This window comes from Manacus vitellinus, unplaced genomic scaffold (assembly GCF_001715985.3).
Source record: "Manacus vitellinus isolate BGI_N305 unplaced genomic scaffold, ASM171598v3 scaffold_7_pilon, whole genome shotgun sequence".
Classification (NCBI taxonomy): Eukaryota; Metazoa; Chordata; class Aves; order Passeriformes; family Pipridae; genus Manacus; species Manacus vitellinus.
In genome coordinates this window covers 10,728,550-10,744,201 of record NW_021940813.1, presented here as the reverse complement: position 1 = coordinate 10,744,201, position 15,652 = coordinate 10,728,550, and the positions used below count along the sequence as shown (strand labels likewise).

Below are 15,652 nucleotides of genomic sequence, written 5' to 3'. Positions count from 1 at the left end.
TTATTTTGGTTAAATGGGGGGAGTCCTCCATCAGGTTCCTTCTTACAGTAGTGGAACAGCCATTTCGAATTCTGGCTGTCATAGGAGGCCCTGTTGTATTGAGATACTATGGAGGGGCAGAAGGGAGAAGGGATATAATTGTGCAGGAAGGGGAATCTTCCTTTGAGTAGTCACCCTCTGAAGAGGGAAATGGAAGTTGGTGGACCCCAGAGGGGTCCAGGCTCTGCTCATGAGAACAGAATGCAGGGTTGGTACATCTGCAGTTAATTTAGAGGCAAATTAATTTATTGCATTTCATATCTTGCAATATTCATTTGAGTTTTGACATCTGAGTTTGAAGAACAAATGTCTAGAAGAGTGCTGTTTGAGGGGTGGAAGAAATTCCAAAGACTTATGGGGAAAATACATTCAGCATCCTGAAAACATACAAAATGAAAGCTTAGTGCTACCCTAGTCCATCATAGCTTTAATTTATTTTACAGATTGTCACATTTCACATCTTGGTATGTAGTCTTATCTTTTTGTATCCTTTTGCTTTTCTTCTGGAAAATTCTGTTTCCACATAGATTCTGGGTGTAAGGGTGGCCTGCTGGTGTTTTTGTGAGAAGAATGCTCAGGCTGTTTATACATTCACACCATGATTTACAAAGTGTAATACTCATCTACAGCTACTATCACTTCACACTGGAGTGTTTACACAGGCTGTGCATAAATACTGGGACCAAGTCATGATTAAAAGAGTTAAAAAAAGCAAAGTTAATGAAAAGTGAAGTGTCTTATTTTAACACCCTTACTAACATTAGGGAAAGGGCAAAAACTGGAGAACAAAACAAAAATTAGTCCTGTAGTTTTAGGAAAGCACAATGTCCTTCAGAAGAGTGTGTGCCCATCTTCAGATGCAAATAGAAGTGGCCCTCAGTAGAAATACACCAGTCTGCATTTGCTGGGACCAAGGTTCATTCACATCTGTGTATCAAATTTGTTTTAAGCGTTGAATGTGTACCAGCTACTGTGCCATAGCAAAATGGACCATTTTCTGTCGTCCTTCGGAAAACATTGTAAAAACAGACATTTGACCATCTGATTAACACAAAAACTGGTAGGGAAAGTCAGCTGTTGAGATTTTGCACTCAAACACATAGCTGTAACTACGCAAAAGCTCTGCAGGCAACAACAGACCCACTGTGATAATCTAACGACAGAATCTGGACCCTCTGCCTTGTGATGCTGAGCTCATTTGTGGCACCAATTTTACCTTGTAGGCAAGTTGATTTGAAGTTAAATTAAGATGCCTCTAGGGAAGTATAATAATGCAAAATGGAAACAGAGCAGGGGGAAAAAAAAGCTGTATGTTGATAAGTGGTTCTATCTGTCAACACTTTTTTTCTCATTTTCTTTTTCAAAGGCAAAAGCAGTTATGGCGAAAGTTGGTTACCCTGAGTTTATAATGAATGACACATATATTAATGAAGACATCAAAACAGTAAGTGTCAGACTTGCAGCTTTCTTCATTTACATATTGCAGCTATTCTTTGCTCTGTTTCACTGCTGTCTAAAATCAAAGCTTGTCTTTTGTTTGGCATGCACCTGGAGTTTTGCTTGCCTGGTTATTTTTATGTTATTTTTTAATTAAGTGTGCTAGCTTTCATATCTAAATTGTCAATGCTGGCATGCCTAAATGAGATCATGAGGCTTGTGGGGAGTAAAATGCACCTGGGTGCAAAGAACCTTCCTGATAAAAAGCATTTTAAAGGTTAAACATACACTGTAATTGGTATTTAGTTATAAAAATGAAACAAACCAAAAGCATTTCTTCTCAAAATAATGGTTTTCAAAAACACAACAAGCATTTTACCTCAGAATATCACACTTTATGATGCCCTATATAGGCTCTCCAGGCTATGAATTTTATTTATGATTGTTGCTTATAATTTTGTCGAGATGTCCTAACCAATGTATGGGCCTATTGTGCTGGCTGCTGGGCAAAGATACTATGTGGGGACTCCTTCCTGACCTGTTCAGCCTAAGTAAGGCAGGAAGACAAATTATTATTATTATTATTGTTGTTGTTGTTGTTGTTGTTATCATCATCATCATCAGTGACAACAATAACAATATGTTACCATTTTCCAACTGTGGCACGCATGTGATGAATTGTATTACTGGAAGTCACAGGCAAAATAGAACCCTAAATTCAATCCTGAGCCAGTAAAACAAAGAGACATGGTCATCTTTGCCAGAACACATGAACAAACACTAAACAGAGACCTAGTTTATTGAGAAAACTTTAAAGAACCAACTCTACCAGCCTAGTCCTTTTTTGTGGGAAGTACAGGGTGAGATGGTGCTGTGAAGACAGTGTAATGAGACAAAGCATTCGCCCAGATAAGTGGCAATGTCTGGTGAAAAATACTTATTAATCGTGGTTGCAAAACCATAGTTTACATCTGAAATACAACTTCCTCTCAAATCCTAGGATTGCTTTAAGCTGGTGACAGGGATATCATCTGGGTTTATGAACTATTAACATCCCTTTTGCCTGCATGGTTATTTGTATGTGTATGTGTAATTGCTATTGGATTTGGAAATTTATAGAAGCACAGAGCCCTATGGCTGTATATATTTAATGTGAGAAACAGTAAGAAAGCAGTGGCAGAACCCTCAGAGGGCACAGAGTATGAAGTAATTGTTATAAAATGTAAAGCAAACTGAGAAAGGGGACTTTGTGACATTGTTAGAAGTGGTTTTAAAATGCACTTTTAAAAATAAAAGTAAGCCTACTTCCTCCTGGAAAAGAGAAGTTCCATCTGCAATCCATTGTTAGGTGCTTATGATTTCTTCAACACCTCTCTGCACAGGAAAGAGCCTTTCCAGCGTTCCAGACCCTTGTGTACATCTGTTCCACTTCTGTGTTTTAACTAAGATCATAAAATATCTATTCTTCCTACCAAAATGTGAAAATTCCAATTGCTTCCATAATTACTGAAAAATTAGGTGATTATCTTGTAAAAAATAGAAGTTATGCTTTTTATGACAGCTTTTGCTTCTTTGGATATGCTTTTAAAATGTCTGTGCTTTATCCATACAGCTGAAGTTTACAGAAAGTGACTTTTTTGGCAATGTGTTGCAAACTCGCAAATACGTAGCCCAATCTGATTTCTACTGGCTTAGAAAAGAAGTTCCAAAAACAGAGTGAGTAGACAAAAGGCAAATTTACATACTCTTCTAACAATGTTTTAATTTATATTATCTAATTTATAGGACAAATACTATTATATATTAATTTTAATAGAATTATATACATGGCAACATATTATGATACAAAAAGCCTATGGGCAAACCCCCGTGTTATTCAGAAACTCCTGGGGGACGTGTTTTGTTGGTTTTTTTTAATTCTAGGTATCCCTGTTTGAATGTACAGTAGTCATATTCTTGCAGCTTAAACTTAATTTAATGAAAAAAGGGGTAATTGAATTGCAATTAAAAATGGATTATGTCTCTTGGTCACAGTTAGAGTTTGAAATGGTACAGCAGGGATTTATGAAATAAATTTTGTAAGAATGTTATTATAAGAATGTTATTATTAGTAATATAAATCAGCATTGTTAGTTACCTGCTGTTGATAGCAATGGTACAGAATGAAACATAATTTAATTTACATATGTTATTTTTATTTATTTGTAAACACAAGAGTGCAGATTGTGTCACAAACTGTCATAAAATACATGAGAGAATCAGTCTCTTTTTTTACTGGTGGGTAATCAAATCCTTAAAATGCAAATTAAAACCTAAGCAGAACCTAATTAGTGTAATCATGATACTTAAAAATGACTCTGTCTACACACAGACTTTGAAATTGGTGCTGCTGCTGAGCTCCTGTGCTGGTATTTCCTTAGGACTCCAGAAAATCCTACTGAAACTGAGCCACACCTTGTTCTGAAGGTGGCTCTGTGTTGTCCATCAGGAAGGTAGAGGATGTTAGCAGGACATGCCAGTTAGAGTGCTGTAATTTGGCCCCATATATTGAAGGGACTATTTATACCTTAATTTTAATTTTGAATTTTACCTTCTCGTCACAGCTTTCTCTGACATTGCACTGGTTAATCCCAGGGCATCATTTTAGGGATTTTCCTGGATGTCAGGACTAGATCATGACAGTATATTCTCTTCAGAGCAAGAGTTCCATGAGAGCAGTGAAATAACACTTGCCCCTGTATGGCAATTGTGATCAGCAACCTCCTCCTCGTGATCAGCATTGGGGCAGCACTAATACAGACTGTGTAGATTCTTGGCATGGTGGGAAAACTCCCCTGTAAGGAAATTAACTGGTAGGTAGTCCCTGACTCAAGGACTGCACTATGAGAACTGTGGCATGAGTATGCTTAAAAAATGAAGGGTTTATCCGATTGCCCACTACCAAGATGGAACACTTTCTCATGTTTGTCTTTACCATTTTATTTCCAGGACCATGTAATAGCCAGCCCCCTCATCACCTTTGTTGAGCTTTTCTTGTCATCCATCAGGGCACATTCTGGCCTGGGCGTGGCAGTTTGATTTTTGGTCTCTTTCCTTTGTTAGCACACCTATGTACTCTGCCTTCTGTAGGACTGGAGGTAATGCCACCTGAGCCCTGGTGGGGAGGAATAATTAGGGTTCCTGCTGGGAGATTATTCTGTCTCTGCAACTACTCAGTGATAGAAAAGGGCCCTGAAAGTGGTGCCATTCTGTCTGCTGAGGGGTAGCGAGGCACAAGAGTCACTGCTGCCTCCAGTAAATTTTTTTAAATTTGTTAAAATAAACCAATGACTCCCACTCACCAGTCTGAGGCATGGCCTCAAAAGTATCAGCCACTTTTTAGCCATTTGCCACTTTTAAACTATCATACTCTACTGCTTTCTGTTGCTTTTACATATCTTATTTTCTTTCTGTTTCTCCCTTCCTCTCTTTCTTTCTTTCTTTCTCTCTCTCTCTCTCTCTTTTTCTTTGTTTGATTTTGTTTTTCTAAACTTTTACATTTAATAGAACACCACAGATCTTTTGGTGAAGCTTGGTGCTGTGTTAATAGATAATTACCCTTGGGATTTTGTTTCTGTTTAGTTCATTTCTTCTTTTCCCTAGTTTAGTAGCTTTTAGCACAGCATTTATATTTAGAGATAAATACTGCAATATTGTCAAAGTTGTGAACTGAAAGAAATAAGAAAATGAGTGTTTAAGGAAATAAGTTACCAGATAATAAAGTAATTACACTCAAAAAGTAAAACACAATATTCTTTTAGCAGATGGTCCCTGTTTCTCAACAATATTATTTCAAACTTCAATGACTTTCCTCAGCACTGTCAACTAACAGAAAATCAAAATGAGGGTTCACACAAAGCACCAGGGAAACCCCATGAGGGGATGGACAGAGGAGCTGGGGGATACAAGATAAAGGAATTTGATAAAACAAGGGGGAATGTGGGTATCAAAGTAGAAATTAATTATTTTGGAAATTCAACAGGTTTTTAATCTAAAAAGAGGAAAAAAACCAACAACCTAGCAGGAGTAATTATCAAAATTCTTTGTTTTCTGTTCTGCTCCCTCCATCCCTAGCAGTTATCTGCCTGACAGGAAAAAGAAGCATGTAGGAAGTCAGATGAGGCATTGCTCAGGGTGTGGGTGGGGGAGCTACTGGTACCAAAGAGCTGTGACAAGGTACTGGGGTGCTGAAGTTGCCTGTTCTGCATATCCTGGGAGCCAGGTTCCCCTTGGGCATCACAGTTGCAGGAGGTGTAACTTGCTGTCCTCAACACCCACTTTGGATGCAGCTGCCATCGTCACAGCTGGCTGGGGAGATGGCTGTCATCTTCACAGCTGGCTCTACTGAACAGGAAAAAAAGTGCTCAGGTATCAGCAGAGAGACGAACAAAAGGGATTTGTGCAGGTGCTGAGGAATATGGTGCACAAACCAGCACTGGTTACACTGAGAGGGTGGATGGAGGAGGTGAGGCTGGAAGGGGGCAGTGTGGGAGGATGAGGACCAGGTGTGAAGGCAATGATTATAACCCAGGTGAGAAATAGCTAGAGCAGAGGGAAATGAAAGACAGTATAGAGGGAAGTGATTGTCATATGGAAGGGAGAAATAAAGGAGATTCAGAGTTTTAGTTGCATTTGCTTATCCATCCATGGAGCCATACACATTCATACATATATGTATATGTATATACAAACACACACCTGATGCACCTTTTTATCAGTGATTGAATCTGTCCTTCTTAACACTGATATCATACTTGTAAATAACAAAGCATCGGAGGACTTCTTGGGCATACCACTTCATTATTATTCATCTCTCTCCTTTGAAGTGAGGGCATAATCTAAGATTTTTAGACCTGGACAAATCATTCATTTTTCACTCAGCTTTCAGTGCTGGGGATGTAGACATCTGGTATCCCTATCAGAAGACACAAAGAAGTTGTGCTATGAGAGGATTCCTGAGTCTTCTCCAGGACCTATTCCTATTTTTCTTGGCCACACACTGTTGTTGGTAAACCCTGACTCTTGGTTTGATACAAAGGAGGGCAGCTCTGAGAGGGGCTGTGTTGGATGCTGTTAAGGACAGTGTAAAAGCTCCTTCTGCAAAAAGGGAAAAGCAGCCATGAAAAACACTGAGTAGGCTGTTGTCTGTTAGAGAGACACTGCTGGAGAGCTCAGAAATTGTGTGGGTGGGACCTGCCCTGGAGAGGAGAGGCTGGAAAGGAGTCTCTCCTGGAGCCTTGTCCTGGTCTTTGAACCTTGTTTTAAACAGTGAAGTGGCACTGAAGGCTGGGCCCAGCTTTACCATCCCAGTTTCTTGCCCAGCCCTAAGGGAGACAGATGGCAGCCTGGCCTGGGATGCTAATCTTCTGTTTCTACATGAGAAAATGTATAAAACAGATTAACAATGAGAACAGGAAATACACTTTTGAAAGTCACCTTGAAGGTTGCCTCCCATTTAGAAGGTTTTTTTTTAATAGTACTTTCTTGGGAAAACATTTTCCATCATCCAGCAACTCTGTACAGCTTTTCACTGCTAACCAGCTTAAGCGTTGTACTTTCACAAATTCATTTTCTTTATTTATGATTTTTTTTTTTTAATTTCTTACTTCAGATGTTGAACAGCAAACTGAGTGATTTCTTCTAATTCAAAAAGTTGAGAAAACAAATTGCAACTTACCTTTGTGCTTTACAGAAAATTAAATAGTTTAATAAGCTTTTTCCTGTAATGTAAATGTTCCCAGTTGCCTCTCTTCGTGATTGTTAATGTACCACTCTATACTCTTAAATCAGAAAGGAAAATATCATGGAGAAAACTGTAGCCTAAAGAAACCCAAACTAAGAGAGTATCTGCCTCACTTGCTATTTCAGTGTAGGTTTCAGATTATATTTCTACAAGAGAAGTCTCAAAATTGTTGAGTCTGCAGCATTAGGTTTTGACCACTACAGTAGTTAATAGGTAATGCTACAGGACATCATTCAAAGCTGTTCCTTTCTCACATGCTTATAGCAAATGAAAGCAACAAACAATTCTAGACTTTTTAATTTGTTTACTTTGTAATTAATAAGAGCTTGGAATGTGTTATGCCTGTCTCTTTTTTCTATCCTTCTGTTAGTAGATAAACTGCACTGAAATTCTAACCAGACCTAGAGTAAATGCCCAGGCAACCTGACACCAAACAGAAATGAGAGAGATACTTCTAAAATTGCTTCACCTTAAAATTTAACAGCAACAGCTATTTATTACATACCTTCATATGGAAATTTGGTGTGTTATTAGTTAAGGTCTGTCACTGAAGGCTCAGTCTTTTCAAGCAGCTCAGTGAAAGAGGATAATAGATGAGAAGTGAAGTTCTTCTGCTAGTCTGAATGGAAGCATTCTTGGTTATTTCTACTCTTTTATGGAAAATACTTCCTAAATCTTTCTGAGAGTGGCTCGTAATGGTACAACAAAATGCTGGAATGGAAATATGCTCCTTTCAAAGTGTTAGATATGAAATTAAGCTCTATACTCTGCTTGCAACTAGAGAACTCTTGTTCTTTCTGTATGGCTCCTAAGTCTCTTTTTCCTCACTGCTTAAAAAGACAAGAACTTCATACAGGGTCATTTTTGAGGCCTTGTTATGAAAGAGTAACTTAGGAAGAACTTAGTTCAGTTTTACAATGAGAAAATCAAGGCTGCTTTTGGTCTTTGGCTCATACTAAGCTCAGGAAACAGGATGGGCTCTGTTAATGCTGTGGTAGATCATGAAGAAAGAAGCTGTCTCGGGATGGGGATGCTGTGATATGTCTTAGTAGGTAGTCTACAAGCTCCAAGTCTGTGAATTTACAGGTATGAAAGTATGGCCAGAGGATGGTGTGATGTCCTCCCTCAGTAACTGTGGACCAAATGTCAACAGCATTCACCATTGTTCTTGGGCAAATTGAGGTGTTCCTGTGGTGACAAGTACATGTGTCACTAGCTCCTCACTCAATAAAACCTCCTGTTAGAGAGGTGTCACTTGTCAATGAAAAGCTCTTTGACCACTGCTTGTGGTGGTTCCTGCTTTCAACTAGCTGTGGTAAGCCCCCAGGGCTGCAGGAGCAGAGAGGATGGGGAGAAAAGCAAAGCACATTAGTGTGTTTTGAAGTATCTGTTATCTGTCTCAGGCCCTTGATTCTCTAACTGGAAATGAAAGGCTAAGAAGAATTTGCAAAAAGGGAGGATTTGCTGTTCCAGAAGCCTTTTTCATGCTTAAAAGTTGCTGTTTGTGAGAACGGAAAGGCTATTGTAGGTAGAACAAGCCAACAGGGTGAGGTGGAAGTCAGAACACTATGTGTCTTTGATCAAACTTACAGTAACATGTAAATTAAAGTGTTGAGTGTTTCAGATGGATCCTTTTCAGATTGTTTCTCTCCTTGTCAGAAACGGGGCAGTCCCCCAGACCTACTGCAAAGCCTGGAGAACAGGTCCCAAAGCATATGTGGCAGGCTTGCATCCTTCAGAACAGTTCAGCTAGTTGCTGCTTTGAATAAACATGACATTGAAATGTAGTTGATTAAACCTCCTAATTTTTTTTCTTTATCCCCTCATCATACACATTCTTTCTTCAATTTTCCATTATCTAATTACATTACCTCTAACATTTAATCTCCTTATTATGGAAAAAAACAGAAAACACACCAGAAAACAACCTCCCCCTTCTCCTCCCATTCACAGTCTCCTAATAAGCAAACCAGGGAGAGTTATCTGTGGCAATTAGAGCCTATAATGTGATGGATGGTTAAGATATGTACATGATAGCATTGTTGTTGCCTTCATCGATTAGTTTTTCTATTTGATGCATTGTAAAATAAGCTGCTCAGCTTGAAGAATAAGAGAAGCAGTTAAATTTATTGATAAAACACAAAATGCTGCCATTTTAAAACTCTTCCCTTTGTTACATGGTTTACGTGAGGACATTAGTTGTCAGAAAAAGAGTCAGGATCTACAGATGACTCATTTATTTGATAGTGCTATTTTAAAACACAGATTTTGTACATGAGTGTTACTGCTATCACACATTTTCCATGTTCTTGTAGATCTTCCTTCATCTTACTCCTTGTTTTGCAGCTCCTATCTCTTCTCTTTGAAAGAAATTTTCCAAAGCAAGTATATTGCATTCATGTAGCTTTACAAAACTTTGGAGTAATGCATTGCTAAAGACATCAGGATGTTCCTGTTTGGAGATTTACTGGACTCACTTCTAATTTATTATGAATTAACCACTAATTCTCATCATCTTTATTACTTTTATCTCAGTTCTTCCTTACAAAATCATAAGGTGAAATCTTGGGCTCACTAAACTCAGGCTTTCATCTGAGGTGATTTGGATCTTGCTGAAGTCAGTTGAGATTTTCCAGTCTGTGGTTGAAGCCACTGTCAATATATATGAGCTTAAGCTAAAGAGATTCTTAAATCCTATTTGCCATTCATAGAATCATAGAATATTCTGAGTTGGAAGGGACCCACAAGGATCATTGAAGTCCAATACTATTCAAATCTAGGTTTTCCTCCAGTATGTATGAGAAATCAAACTACGGGAAGAAATGCTTTGCATTAGGTTTATTTGTTTAGGAGCACACTGATGGCCATGTTCATTGTGTAGGGTACAGAACACGAAACTGTTTATTTTGAATTTACATTCCCAGAAAGTACCAGCTTGTATTGCTGGCATAAACCTAATTGTTCAAGTAGTTGTTCAGCAAAGCCTCTAAAACCACTACACTTGTTTCAAAATGCTCTCTAATTTCAACAGGGAGTTTCTCCACACATGATTAAAATCCACCCAAGAGAGTTTTCACAGCTGCTGTCAGTGTAGCAGCCTCTGCTGCCTGAACTTCAGTTCATCAGCACGGCAGACCTCTCAAGCACAATGGTCACCTAGAAATTAAACAAATTAGGTAATAGAAAGCTTAAGAATCACTCCAGTTGAGCATTTATTGACTGTATGCACTTAAAGTCAGTGAACAGTAGATTTCCATGTTCTAGAAAGTGTAGGTAGCATGTGTTGAAATGGAGGAATACTTAAGCTTTAATGTATTCTAGATCCTTAATATTTTTAATTCCTTCTACTGAGTTCAATTTTTATCTTTACTCCTTTTATTTATAGACATGAGTAAGTGTACTGACAGATATATTCTTTTGCTCTTACTACAGGTGGTTTACAAGCCCAACTACTGTAAATGCTTTTTATAGTGCATCTACCAACCAGATCAGTGAGTATTTGATTTCTGAGCCTAATTATAAAGTGCCTGTTTGGGATTGTATGTATCAAGCGTCAGATAATAGCTGTACCATTTTTGTTGTTTGTGACTGAAAATTAAAAGTTCAAACGTGGTAATTCAGCTGTGAGACTTAAGTGAGAGGATAGTTCTGTAAAACTTAGGGCTCTCACAGATTTGAACTCCTGTTGCTCAATGTCAGCTGAGTTGCAGTGACTATGTGTGTGTGCTCTGTCCATTGCAAATGATAGCTTAAATCACTTTTGTCAAGGCTTAGATTTTCTGTCTTCCATTTTCTGTAACAAAAACATGTGTACACATACCTCCATAAATATGCAGTGATAGCAATTCTGACCTCTAGTATTGATAGATATTTAGCAATAAATGACTAGAGGAGACTGTGATATAGACCAGAAAACCTAAGAAGAGGTGTCCAGTGGATTTGTTCAATATATGCAAGCACAAAGAGTGGTATCTGTAGCTAACTTAAAATTCTTACCTTTATAGTTTGATGAAATTATTTTGTGTGTACATTACTATCTTATTCTAATTTTAGTTACTGGTTGTTTTAGATAGCATAAATTCAGGTGTGGAAACATGTAAGGTAAAAGAGTTGAGTTCTTAAAATATGTGTATGGATTTGGATGTTCATTTCTGTTTGGTTTAATGTGACTTTGCATTGCGAATTTCTAATTGGCTTTAAAATTCTATACCAGTATTTCAGTGTACAATAGAGTCACCTTTACCCTGGCACTTCTCTTTGCTCTTATTAGCTTTGGATGTTGAATCAGCCTTCTTGTTCTATACCATCAGGGTCTGGAAGCTGGCTGCCATCTTCTCTGTGATCTTGGTCCCCAGAGACAGGACTATCAAAAATTGCTGGGTGACTCCCCCTTTTTCTCCTGGATCTCTTTTGGTAGCAGAGAAGTAGTTTTTGAAAGGCACAAAATTAATATATCACACTGAAGAAGTTACAGCAGGGGACTGACAATCTGAATCTGCTGGTATCTGCTTCTACCAATTTTTGTAAACAATGTTGCCTTCAGACCACTCACTTGAATTCTTTCGTGTCTAAGTGACCTCATTTGTATAGTGTGTATAATAATTAGGCAGCTCTTTTGATTAAAATTATTTCTAGGTTTAGATAGCTCTGCCTTAATTAGAGGCCTGCCATCATTAAGCAGTCACATTTTTGCTGATCATCTGAGGGAGCACTTGAGGCTCCCCGGAGCCGGTCACAGCTCTGAGGTGCCCGTGAAGCACGACAGCTGCTCTTCCTGAGGAACTCAGCACCAGACACCACTGATGCTGGAGATGCATCCTGTGAGTGGAGAGGAAGCCCTGTCAGCACGAAATGAGAACCATCACTGTTACAGCTTCTTTAACATTGTATTCTTTCAAGTTGCAGCAGTGCTCCGCTCTCAGCTTCTCTGCCATGGCACATTAGAGAAAACTGTAATGAGCGGCTGGGGTCACTGAGAATTTCACACTCACTGTGTCTAACAGTGTCACGAGGCAGAGAGTTTTCAAATGTAACCCATCACTCGTGGGTGTAGAGGCAATTGTATTTTCTGTCGTAACTGCTGACCTTCTTGTTTTGCTAGCACATGACCTGGAAGCTTGGACAGTGCTATTCACAGCCCTTTTACGACTGTTTCAAAGAGGAAAAGGATTAATGTGGCTCTTTTTGAGCAAAACCCTCTCCTACCAGAGAGAGAGGTCCAAATGTAATCGTACCCTAAAAATGATGTGCAACAGGAGGGAAGAGTCATAGAAAGGCACAGCACAGTCTTTCACTGCTGGCTGGTGTGTTTTTATTGGGGAAGAGGCCCTGTGAGATGTGGGAGGAACATTCTCAGGTCCGAAGTTGCTGTTAAATATTTGACACATCACTACTGTGTTTCCATTAATGCTACTGGGAAAGAATGGCTCTGCTGGAGAATGAAGTTTGCAAGCCTATGCATACTCGTATTGCCTGATATATTTGCTGGGTAAATCTCACTGGGCAAATCTCACATTCAGCAGTTCCTACCTTACTGCTTTGCAGCTGTGTTTTCAGTACTAATCCATACAAAGTTCAGAGGGACTGGTCACATGCTACAAAAGCTGTAGCATTTTAAAGGCCTAGTTAAACAACAGAAAAAAAAAGTTCTATTAACCAGAATAATTTGAGAATAAGAATTAAGCATGAGCTCTACCAAATGAAATTTACAGTTGTCATATAGCAAGCCCACAAAGATTTTGAGGACCAACTTTTTAAGAGCATAAGAACTAATAGTAGAACCTTCTTTCAAATACACTGAAAGAGGAAAGTTTCTAAGACATAAAAGTAAGATAATTCATTGCATTGGAAGAGTTTGGGAACTTCTAATCCTGGAGCTTTTTCTTATGAGAGGTAAGTCCCAGAAAGTGTTTAAAATCTAGTGTCAATGGAAGGCACTGTAGAAGAAATTCATACAATGAACTGTGACAAATATAAGGACCAGATAATATTCTCCCAGGTATTTCAAAGGAACTTAGACATGACATTGATGAACAACCTGCTTTGATGATAGCTTATCACTTATGGTGGCCTCAGCACAGGAAGAATAGGTATGGCAAGTGTCAAATCCTTTTTTTTTTAAAAAAAAAGGATTCATGGGGATCTGCATAAAAAGTCATTTTCTACCCCTATATGAAGGAATCTGGTCGTGACTACAACATGATTGAATAGACAGAATGAATAAGCATGTGATATAAGGGTGAAGAGTGAATGTGACTATGTGAGTTGCTTTTTGCTTTTTCTTTTAGAAAAAAATCATGCTTTCTTAGTCTACTAGAGTTTTTTTTGAAATTCAGAATCCAAGTAAGTATGCTTGATATACTATGTTTATTTCCATAGAACACTTTTGATGAAGTTCTTTCCCAGTGCTATTACCTGGATGTTGTCATGGGACAACAAAGAAAGTCCTTTCATAAATTAACAGCTGGATTTTAGTGTGTTCAAGGCTCATCTATTTTTGCTTTTTGTAAGTGAGTTTTCTAAGAGGAATTTGAGAAATAAGAATTTTAAAATACATAATAGAATTTGATTATGGAAAACAGTGTTTCTACATTGACTGGAAAACACTTGGTTCCAAAAGTTGATTCTAAAAATTAAGACCATTTAGTTTGAAAATGGAAATGTACTGTGTGATAATGTCAGCATAATCACAGCAACTCCCAACTTGTTTAGTCACTGAAGGCTTTGTGAAAGGGTTTAGAGGAAAAACAATATCAGTGCCTTAACCCATGGATTCTGAAAAGGAGCAATTATCAGGTACCTGCAGAGGTGGAGAGGAATGCGGAGGTCCTGATCACTTCTGAACTTTAGGCAGATGCTTCTGCTTTCAGAGCTCAGAGCACAGGAAGGTCTCTGACACACTCCTGATGGAAGGATCACAAATTCTTCTGTCTCTGTAGTCTGTATCACTGACATAAGCATTAAAAAATCACCACAATCTCCATACAAGTCCATTTGATCTTCATGTACATGCAATCTGTTAGCGTTCTTAATTTGACCACTTGGCTACTCAATTATTGGAAGAAAAGGTCTTTTTTCACTAAAAGTGAAAATTAATAGAAAATAGAAACTAGATTATTTGGGAAAATATTTAGATTTGTGAGAATACAGCAAACCTTATGTATGCAGTACATGTACTGAATTTTGCTGCACTTTAGTGGACGCAGCCTTATGTTTGCTATCGCTTTATTTAATTTTCATTACTAAATTGTTGATAGCTTGAATGACCAAAAATTCTGTGAATATCTCCAAAGAATAAATAAGGAAAAATAAGTATCTGTATCTAGGTAAGATGTCCTGCAAAGAGCAGAGTTTAAAAATATGGTACATATAATTTATCTTATTACAAGTTTAGTCCTACTGTTCTCTTTACATGAGTTCTGTTTATTTATTTCCTCTTTTTCCATAATTCAAAGTGACTTAGATTAATTACTATGCATGTTTCTAATGGTTGTTAATAACTTTTCAATCCTAGTTTGGATAATTTTTCAATTTTCTATTCATTTGCTCACCAATTTCTACTCAATTATAGGTACTTAATAGGGACAACAGGTATGTGTCATTGCTTTTAGAGTCTCAAATTGTATCTAAGTACACTTCATATAATCTAAGCAGCATGAATACTATCTTTTTAATTATCATAATTGGAACACCAAAAGCACATTCCTAAAGGATTAGTTTATTTTAATGTACTCTAGAGCAGTCAACAAATATGTGCTGAAAATAGACATAAGTGATGATCAAAGTATGCTAGCATACTTCTGTTCAAGAAAAGGTTTTATTTCATTACAGCACTAAAATATTGCCCCTTGAATATGTTAGGGATAGAAGGGAACTGTTCATCAGACATTTGGTGTGTTTAATTTTTTTTCCCATACTTATGCTTCTAGAATATATAAGAAATTGTAACATTTACTGGTTGTGAACAATAATGAAAAAGGAGATTTACAGTGAACTGAGACAAATATAAGCAACATATGAGGTGTAAGTTTGAATAGATGTATTGGATAATTAACTAATGTTGATATTATCTCTGTAAGTTTATATCCATACTCCTTCTAAGTCATTTGTGCTGGTACTGCAGTTCTCTAGTGAAAGTCAAGAGGCCTCTTTAGAGAGTTGCTTCATTACATGTTACAGGAAGGAGATATAATCTACAACAGAATTTAAAAATTGCATTCAAATTAGCATCCATAGAGAAAACCAGAGATGAGAGCTCATATTAGCCAGTAAGTATCATCTTTACAGGAAGCATTAGGCAGATATTGATGCTGGCAGCTTGCTGATGCTGTGAGTTGCAAGGGAGAACTCTTATCTTGCCAGGAGGCAGGGGAGTGTTGGCAAACAGCACACAGT

At 37.8% G+C, this 15,652-nt stretch overlaps 1 protein-coding gene across 1 annotated transcript in view; it reads left to right on the top strand.

Annotated features, from left to right (window-relative positions):
• PHEX (phosphate regulating endopeptidase homolog X-linked) overlaps positions 1-15,652 on the top strand; it is a 98,709-nt gene that overhangs the window by 63,200 nt on the left and 19,857 nt on the right. The window contains exons 13-15 of the mRNA XM_008922343.3: positions 1,406-1,483; positions 3,089-3,192; positions 10,691-10,749. Of these exons, the coding sequence (XP_008920591.2) occupies positions 1,406-1,483; positions 3,089-3,192; positions 10,691-10,749 (241 nt within the window). The remainder of the gene's footprint in view (positions 1-1,405; positions 1,484-3,088; positions 3,193-10,690; positions 10,750-15,652) is intronic.